Source organism: Grammomys surdaster, unplaced genomic scaffold, assembly GCF_004785775.1.
Source record: "Grammomys surdaster isolate TR1022 unplaced genomic scaffold, NIH_TR_1.0 371, whole genome shotgun sequence".
Taxonomy (NCBI): Eukaryota; Metazoa; Chordata; class Mammalia; order Rodentia; family Muridae; genus Grammomys; species Grammomys surdaster.
The window spans coordinates 4,655,173-4,665,008 of NW_021604790.1; the positions used below are offsets into that span (position 1 = coordinate 4,655,173).

At 48.2% G+C, this 9,836-nt stretch overlaps 1 protein-coding gene across 1 annotated transcript in view; it reads left to right on the forward strand.

The window, feature by feature from the left end:
- Positions 1 to 7,773, forward strand: part of Itgb3 (integrin subunit beta 3) — a 55,629-nt gene extending 47,856 nt beyond the window's left edge. Inside the window, exons 12-15 of the mRNA XM_028780674.1 lie at positions 428 to 528; positions 2,668 to 2,787; positions 5,707 to 5,873; positions 7,614 to 7,773. Coding sequence (XP_028636507.1) covers positions 428 to 528; positions 2,668 to 2,787; positions 5,707 to 5,873; positions 7,614 to 7,679 — 454 coding nt within the window. The 3' untranslated portion in view covers positions 7,680 to 7,773. The remainder of the gene's footprint in view (positions 1 to 427; positions 529 to 2,667; positions 2,788 to 5,706; positions 5,874 to 7,613) is intronic.
- Positions 7,774 to 9,836: the final 2,063 nt, after the last annotated feature.

Consider the following 9,836-nt stretch of genomic DNA (forward strand, 5'->3'; position numbering starts at 1 on the left):
ACCATCACCTTCACCATCACCATCACCATCACCATCACCTTCACCATCACCATCACCATCACCATCACCATCACCTTCACCTTCACCATCACCATCACCATCACCATCACCATCACCTTCACCATTATCATCCGTATCACCTTCACTTATCACCATCACCCTTGTCATCACCATCATCACTATCACTATCACCATTATCATTGTCACCATCACCATTTCTGAAGAAGGTTAATGAAGCCTGTTTGATCCTAAGTTCAAGACCAGGTTAGGCTCTGTAGTGAGACTCTGTCTCAGATCCAGGGTTGGCTGGTCAGGTCCTGTCTGTGGGTGAGGGGGGCCTCTTCATTCCTGAGCTCCATGATGCCTTCTAGGTATGTGCCGTACATAGGCCTCCCTCACTTTCGTTGCTGTGTCCTCTCTCCTCTAGGGAGTGTGTGGAGTGTAAGAAGTTCAACAGGGGCACGCTGCACGAAGAAAACACCTGCAACCGCTACTGCCGTGATGACATCGAGCCTGTGAAAGAGCTGAGTGAGTCTAAGAGCTTCGTAAGCCCAGGCTGCACATTCATAAGCTCAGGCTGTACACAGTTCCATTCCCATCTCAAAACCCACCAGCTCCTTTTCTAAGGGGAAGAGCAGTTGCCACCTCAAGAAATGCCGTGCAGGTCTGATGTGCGGTGGGCACACGGCGAAGGCTGGCTTCCCGAGAGTCCTCTTCGTCCTTGCAAATGTGTTCCACAGCTCACACCTCCTGCTAACTGAAGCCCCCGGCTCAGCAAGAGCCCGTGCAAGGACGTGCAAGTCAGATAATTCTTACTCTTAAAGGAGAGGACGGTAACAGACTCAGTTTTATAGATGAAGAAACCAAGGTGTAGACCTGTGGCTGCCATCCCTAGCTCAGGAGGCAAGTAAGCAACACTGGGCCTGGTGACACACACCTGTCACCCTGTCACCCAGGAGGCTGAAGCTGCTGGATCTTTACTTTGATGCCTCCTTGGGTACAGGCATGAATATTCCAGGCTAGCCTCCAGGTACAGAGCAAGACTAGTTCTCAAAAAGCTATTTTAGAAAAGTGTTAAGGGGCTGGAGAGATGGCTACATGGTTTAGAGCACTAGCTTCTCTTGCAGAGGACACGGGTTCAGTTCCCAGCATTCATGTGGTGGCTAGCAACCATCTGTAACTCCAGTTCTGGAGGACCCAGTGCTCTCTTGTGGCCTGTATGGGAACTGTACACACAGTGCACAGACACACCTGAAGACAAAAATACTCATATACATAAAAAATAAAACAAAACAAAAAAACAGAATCTAAAAACAGTGTTAAATAATGTCCAGGCTTTTGCTTATAGCTTGTTGGTTTTCAGGGAAACCTTCAGCCTTATGGATACGTGATCATGACTGTTCTCCTGTAGCTCTTTTGACTTTCTGGACAACCCTCCTCCCCCACTCCTTACCCCCACCGAAGTATAAACAGGAGTCAAGTTTCCTGTTTATGGTCATTCTGGCCTGTACTCTGTGCTGTGCTTTAAAGACAATTTTTGCTGCTCATGGTATATCTGATATGTTGTCTGAGTTGAGAGGGACTGAGTGGTGCCCGGGAGATGCCAATCTGTGCACAGATAGCAATCACCGGTGCCTCTTCGTGTGAGAGCCACAGGAAGACAGCTTCAGGTGGGGGAGTTACAGGGGAATCAGATCTCTGGACCTTTGGTTGCAGAAGTGAGCTGCAGGGAGGTAGGTGGTTAGGGGTTGAATTCGAAGAAGAGACCAGGCTTGCTGTGATCAGCAGTGGGGGGAGGGGGAGGGAAGGGATGCGGGAGGGTTTCTCTGACCTCATTGAATATACTTTTCTTCATCTATGAAAAAGACACACTGGCCCCACCTAACAGGGAGAGTTAAGTGACATGAAATACACAGTTGCTAACATAGAGTAGGTGTCTACCTCCCTCTTTCCCTTCTCTGCTTGCCCAACGGTTATCATTCATTTCCCAATATGGCCCTTGTCGGTTTTACCTGACTGCATCCATTAGTATATGGTGAGGTAGACCCAGTGGGGAATAACAAACCTGCAGTGACCAGCAGTGACCAGCAGTGACCAGTAATGACCAGCAGGTTTCAGAGTGAGGAAGGCTGAGGCATGGTGGGAGTCAGAGATGGGGGATGGAGAGGCACACCAGGTCAGAAAGAGAAGTGAAAGGACTGGAAGGGCTGCACAGACAATCTGAGGAGCATTGGGGGAGCAGATGAAGGAAAGGGGGAAGGGGACACCCGCAGTGTGTCAGCAGCTATTGTATGCTGTTTAAATCTCATGTATAGTGGGGACATCGTCTTTCTTTCATAGATGGTCAGGGAAGATAGGTAGGTGCTATCGCTGGTTGGTGGCAGAGACAGGCTTTGAATCAGACTGTACGATGCTCTGATAGCAGCACACCCTGCTTGGAGGAAGACATAAAAACCAAAAAGGGCCCTTGGGAGAGAAACTTCATCACTGAGAGCCAGTCAGTGCCAATGGCCGGGCACGATCTCCAACCTAGGCATCTTGCTGAATGTCAGGCAGTTTCCGGTCATACACTTTCCAGATGTCCTGTGGGCTGGGTTTGGGAAAAACTCTTACCTTCTGCGGTTTGATTTGTTTCTCCTTCTTCATATTCTCCCTTCCCGGTGTCAGCGGATACTGGCAAGAACGCGGTGAATTGTACCTACAAGAACGAGGATGACTGTGTCGTCAGATTCCAGTACTATGAAGACACCAATGGAAGGGCCGTCCTCTATGTGGTGGAAGAGCCTGGTAGGTGAGCCCTGAGCCCCATCCCTATGCTTAGGAAGAAAGGGACAACCCTGTTAGGAGGGAATTTCTCCTTGTAACCCCTTCAAACAAAACAGGCCAAAGAGGTAAGGGGTATATATTATTAAGTACTAGCAAGTAGGCTACTCCTTGGGGCTGGAGAGATGGCTCACGTGGTCAGGCGCGTTTGCTGCTCTTACAGGGGACCTGGGCTTGTCCCAGTACCGAGATCAGGTGGTTCACAGCTAGCATGACTCTCAACATTTATATATGGGCTAGAGAACAGAAAAGGGTATCATCGTCACCTTGCTTAGAGAGTCCAGAGAAAGCTGTTGTGGGAAGGGCAAAGGGGAGCCTGTGGATGTCTGTGAAGGAACACAGATGTCACAGTTTTTACCTTGGCTTCCTACTCACCCCTGCCGTAGCCCATGCTCTCCCCACTTTGTGTTTCAGAAGGGTGTCAGACCTTTGCTGTTGCCTCTGCCTCTTTGCCACAGAATCTGCCGGTGTTCCTGTTGGCCCACTAACCCAAGTCATTTGGCTTGGGAGATTGGGATCATACAGTCATCTGATATGGCCAAACAACCCAGGGTCTGTGTATGGCCACTCTTCACGTGCTCAGCCAGTACATCCATTTGTTTCACACTGGGAAATGGGATCCCTAGGTCTAGTGACCTACAGGTGCCCTTTGACTTCGTGGTGCTGGAAGTAGAACCTGGGGCCTTATGCACCTGCTGTAGTTCCCAGTCAGACCCTCCACCAGGGGCCCACATCTCCTACCCCTTGGCTCTGCCTTTCCTTTTACGCAATGCCCATGATTTCCAGGGACTCTAGCTTGGAGCAGCACAGGAAGCTGGGGTCCTGAAGCTTAGTAAGAGTTTATTCTCTTTCTCTTCACCACTTCATGACCTTGCAGATGTTTTCTTTGGAGGGGTGAGTCACCACAGGGCAGGAAAGAACATTTCCAAATGGATTCGGCCACATGGAATGGGCCTCTGAGCTGGGCTCTCTTCATGCTTGGCTAGGGCTGCCAGAAATAACACAGTGTGTTCTGTGCAATATTTAGTATACACACACGAAAATAGTGACTTGTTTATCGGAAGTCAGATGGATCTGGACTTCCTATACTTTTGTTTACTACCTGCCCACGCTCCGGAGGCTTGCCTGGCTTTGAATCACCCACTGGTTATGAGGGACCTCTAGAGGCACCTGTCTCTGGTCTCCCGCCTCTGCTCCTGGTGGTGACAGACTGTTTACCTCTAGGATTCCACCTGTGTTGCCCAGACCACTATGTAAAAATTTCACTTTGAGGTTTGAGGGTCAGTCCTATCCCAAGCTTTCAAAGAATTCACAGTTGTTTTTCCCAGAAGAACTGGGGCCCTTTGCTCCTGGTGATTTGGACACTGGAACCTCACAAGCTCCCTCCAGGAGCCTCTTAATTACCGATAGGTTGTAATTTGGTGGGTTGGGAAATGGCCAGAGTGGTTTGTGGTAGCGGTTGTTTTTGTGTAGCATGGGGAGAGCCGAGGGTGTCTGTTTAGAGAAGGTGGGAGACGAGTGGAAAGTGGGTGTGACTTCCTCTCCAGACTCATCAACACCCATACATACAAACACCTGGTTTTGTAACACTAGAGGCTGCCAGGAGTTCATTTGTTAGACACCCAAGGTTTATGGGAAGCTGAGCTCTATAGAATAGAACCAGCTAACCTGTGGATAAGTATCACAACTTCTGTCTGCTTTGGTTATTGGCTGGGTAGAACAAAGAAGTCAGCTTCCAATAGGGTTAAGACTTTTAGATTACTAAATTATCTTGGCTGGCAGGCTTCCTGGTCTCCAAGGATGCTGAGAAGGGCTGTTGAGTTTACAGCTCTCAGTGATGTAAATATCTGAACCAGGGCAAGAGGTGCACATGATGACAGGACAATAAATGACAAGGCTAGGTCTGAGATACCACCAATGACAATGGTAGCTGCTGTTTACCGAGGAGGTAACTTTGTGCCAGGCACTGTTCTGAGCTCTTTAAATCTACCTAGCTCAGTCATTCCTCATCACAAGCTTTTGACTGTGAAGACTTGTTCCATCTTAAAAATGGAGAAGCAGGAAGCAGACACCCAGAAAGGTTAGGTTATTAGAAGTCAAATCAACAGTGTAAGCATTAAAGCCAGTATTCAAACTGAGGCAGTCTTGGATCTTGAATGCCCAGTGGCACAGACCCAAGGACAAGTCACACTTGGCCTGTGTTTAGGGGAGACCAAGGGAGTGGACTCTGGTAAGTAGAAAACTGATGTTCTGAATATAAAAGAGCTAGCCGCTCTCACCATGAGCCAGTGGCTGCTCTACAGGAGTGTGAGTTCCAGGATCAGCAGGTGTCGGTGTGTGTTTGAGTGTCTGTGTTTGTAATGCTAGGGATATAGCCCAGGGCTTCATGGAAGGTAGCAGGGTGTTTACCACCAAGCGAAGCTACTCCCCAAATCAATTTTTTTATTTTAAAAATTTTGTTTCTGAGATTTCTGTGTATGAGACACTTGCCTCCCTGTATGGGTGTGTAGCATATGCATGGCTGGGTGTCAGTGGAGGTCAGAGAGGGTGTCAGGTGATCTGGAGCCATAGATGGGTCTGAGCCACCATGTGGGTGCTGGGCTTAATCTGGGCCCTCTGCAATAGCAACCTGCACTCTTAGCTTTGGAGGCATCCCTCCACTGAATCTTAAAATGTACACTTGGGTGAACTGACACCAAGTGGGTTAGGTTCAGTCCGAGAACCCAGGCTTAGACCACCCAGGGCAGATGATTGCTGTCCTAAAGATTGTCCCTTTTAAAAAGTGATGAACTTACTGATTTGGCTGGTCCCATCTCCAGTTTGTTAAGATCTCATTCCTGGACATCCTTGGTGACCCCTGCTCCCTCTGTCTCTGCCTCCCAGAGTGTCCCAAGGGTCCTGATATCCTGGTGGTCCTGCTGTCAGTGATGGGGGCCATTCTGCTCATCGGCCTTGCCACTCTGCTCATCTGGAAGCTACTCATCACCATCCATGACCGGAAGGAATTTGCTAAATTTGAGGAGGAACGAGCCAGAGCCAAGTGGGACACAGTGAGTAGCCATGCCGCACTTCGCGTTCTCCCGAGTCTTTGTCTCAAGAACCCGAGGTTGAGGTGGAAGATGCTCAGTGGTCAGTCGGCCTTGAGAGTCTTTCTCCAGTTATCCTTCTGTTCTGCAGACTGGGAAATGTTTGGACTGTTCTTTTGTCTGTATGTGTCATGATCCTCTACCTTACAGTGACCACATGTCGTGATCACTGAGCACACACAGGACATTGTGACAAAGGGAGAAGCTTAAGTTGAGGGGACAGGACAAATCTATATCAGGAACATATTACACACTGTTAGGTGTCAACCAAGTATTATCGTTCCCATTCTATAGTTAGGGAAACTGAGGGCAGAGAAGTAAAGTAGCTTGCCTGACAAAGGGATGAGGTAATACAGGAACTACTTTCGGGGTCAACTTGTTAGATGCCGTGGTCTTACATCTGTTTACCGCATTTTTCTCCTTTCTTGTAAATGAGAGGTGGTAGCTTTCAAACTTGGCTCCTCTGGAGACCCCAGAATGCTGTTTAATCCGATTTAATCCAATCAAATGTGCATCTAAACAATAAAACTTGCATGTGTGTTTGGGCCATGATTTGTTTTCGGAGGTCAGGGGTCAACCTGCAGGAGTCAGTTCTCATCTCCCATGTGTGTTCTGGGGATCTGACTGAGCTGCATCAGGCTTGGCACCAACTGCCGTTCCCCACTGTGCCAGCTCCACTGTGCCAGCTTGCCAGCACATCGGATGAGCATTTTTTTGAGAAGTCTGTATATTTAACTTTAGTCTATTCTCCTTCTATTCATTTAATTTTTCCTGGACCTACCAAGTGACCAACTAACTCTCCAGTGTCCAGGGTTAGGCTGAAACTTTGTTCCTGGTGACCCGGGACTTGTATCCACTGGACCCAAGAAATAGAGATGTTTCTGTTAGGACTGTGTAGCTCAGTGGTTCTCAACCTTCCTAATGCTGTAACACTTTAATAAGTTCCTCATGTTATGGTGCTCCAACCACAAAACTATGTTGCTGCTACTTCATAACAGTAATTATGCTACTGCTGTGTACCATAATGTAGATAACTGATATGCAAGATATCTGAGATATGACTCCATTGGGATCTCACAACGTGAGAATGCTGGTGTACAGCATTTGAGCCGCTGAGGGACTTTTCTAAATTTCTTGACACAGAGGGAATGCTCTAAATCTCTTGACTACCGTTATGGAGGATTCATTACTTTTTGTAATACATTTGGAATTACTTTTTGGAAGTAATTTGGGAAACCCGGTGGAGGCACACAACAGGTCTGTGGTAGCAACTGATTTGAGAGATGAGATAAAAGCAAGGATTATTTCAGCAAAAGCTGGACTCTGTGTTCTGACCCCACATTTTCCCTTCTGGCTCCCATCGCCTGGCACTGCCTTGAAGGAGGGAAAGAAAGGGTAGGGACAGAAGAGGAAATGGGAGAGATGGGGCGAAACGGTACGCTATTCTGAGACTGCCAAGTATTCTTCCACCTTGCAAAGTGATGGACTGAATTAAACAGTGGCAGACCAGCAACACGCCATCCCTCTCCTCCCCTCCCCTTTCTATTCCCATCCTAAGTAGATGTGTAAATGTAAGCGTTGGCTGGTTTTGACGGTTCACTCCAGAGAAGGATGTCCTGGAAAAAATTCTCAGATGACGTTTAACTGTTTGGGGTAAGGAAGTGCATGGAGCTGACCATGGATTCTCCTCTCTTCCCTCTGCAGGCAAACAACCCACTGTATAAAGAGGCCACCTCCACTTTCACCAATATCACCTACCGGGGGACTTAATGAGAAGAGGTCATCCTTAGACCATTGTCGGATGATGCCAGAACTGTGGGAGTCTCTGCCATTATGTTTACAGAGGACATTTTTTTTGTGTGTGTGTGGGCGTGTGGGTGGGATTTGGGGGTTGGGGTGGGCTGGAAGAATGTCAGTATGTGGGAATGTATCTCTGTGTGTGTGTACATATGTATGTGTTGAGTGTGGGGAAATGTGTAATTTAAGACTTGTGATGTGTCCCACAGGCAGAGCTCCACAGCCTTTGTCCTCAGGATCCCTCCCCAAAGGACTCTTCCTGCTTAGCTTGAGGGGACTCATGATGCCCGGCAGGTGCTCATTACCTCTGAGAAGCCAGCTTCCCTTGTCAGGCCATTCTCCCAGATGAGAAGGGCAGGGCTGAGGTCCCCCCACCCTCACCCCCCATTTCAGAGGAAGTGATGTCAAGTCTTGGTTCTATACTGACTTTGTAAGTTGCTGGTTCTTGGACCTGACTGTCGACAGCTACGGTGAAAGTGCTTGGCGCTGAAGCTCAGTTGAATGTCTGTGCCTCTGCTCGCCGCCCTCCCTCCGGCTGACGATGGAGTTAGGAGAGAACAGAGTCCTCAAGAGTTGCCTGTGTCTTTTGCCAACACCTCAGTCCTGCTGTGGTTCTCTCACAAGGAAAGTCCTTGCCACCTGGCTCTCTGGCCTATTGATCGTGAGGATGGCAAGGCCACTCAGGGGTCATGCATGGCCTGGGGTGTTTGTGCCAGCACCTCCAAGTTCATAATCACAGTCATTCAGAATTGCCTCATTGGTAGCCCTTCCCTGGAGATTTGTGTACAAGTGTCATTGTTGTGTCAACACCATCTCTTACCTCCTGCTTCCACACTCGCATGGCCACAGGCTTTTGCTATGAGCTGAGGATCTCTGTCATGGTCAGATGCTTTCCCTTCACGGGAGAGCGCTGTGGTCAGAGCTGGAGGTCCATTCCCACTCTCCAGGCCTTCTGCTCATCTTTTCAGGTACCTCCACACACCTCATCATTTGCCTCTGTGTGCTTGCTACACCCATCCATGGGGGTGAGTGTGTTTTATCTACCTCTTCGGTGTCTTGTGAAGGAGGCATCCCCATGAGTCTGTTGAGCAAAGTGCCAGGGAGGGGTTGAAAGGCCAGTCAGAGCTGCATGTGTGGCCTGTTCTCCTGTGGGCTGCACAACCTCATTTTATCTCAGCCTTTAATCTGGGAGGCCACAAGTGCAATTTTATATTATTCCCTAGGGGGACACTCAAAGCTATGATGAGGTCCAATAACTCTAAAGGAACATGTAGATAAACATATGTGGGTTATTATATTTGTAATTTTGTATGATGACAAAGGAGAGCATAAAAAAAAAAAACCCACACAGACCATGTGACATCATTCTGAGTAACTTGCCAGTCAGTTGCTGCATCTGTAAGGGGCTTCCCTCTTCCTGGAAGCATGTGAGGATGGGTATGTGGACACAGTGAACCTTTCTTGAGGAGGGCAGACTGGCTCTTCTGTTGTCCCAGCAAGAGTGGTTTGGTCCGTTGGCATTGACTTAGATCTAACATTAAAAACCAACGCCCACCATCCGAAGAAAAGAGCATCTTGATGACCAGAGAACTGAGTCCTGGCCTTGGGGTCTCTGTCAAAACATTTGAAAGTTAATTCTAGAAAGCCGCTTCCTCCCCCCTGCCCCCAGAGTTGTTTTCTTTTGGACCAGGTAACTTGGAAAGTATTTCAAGTGTCAATATATTTTAATTTTTTTGAAAGATAGGGTCTCATGTAGGACCGGATGGCCTTGAACTTGCTACGTAGCCAAGGATGACTTGAACTTCTGATCTTCTTTGCCTCCATCTCTCAGGTGCTGCAATTACAGGCATGTGCATGGTTTATACAGTGCTAGGAATAGAACCCAGGATGTCACGAGTGCTGGGCAAGAACATTACCAATTGATTTGTATTTCCAGATTTAGTATCAACATCCTAAGATGCTGAGATTGAATATGGCATCGAGCATGTGGTCAAGACTCTGTGTGTGTAAGGAGAATGGAATGCTGCCCAGTGGTAGAACAAGCACTTATGGATGTCCTGGGTTTGATTCCCAGCACTGAAAACATGTGGATATGCTCGTGCATGTGTATGTGTGTGTTTGTGTGTGAGG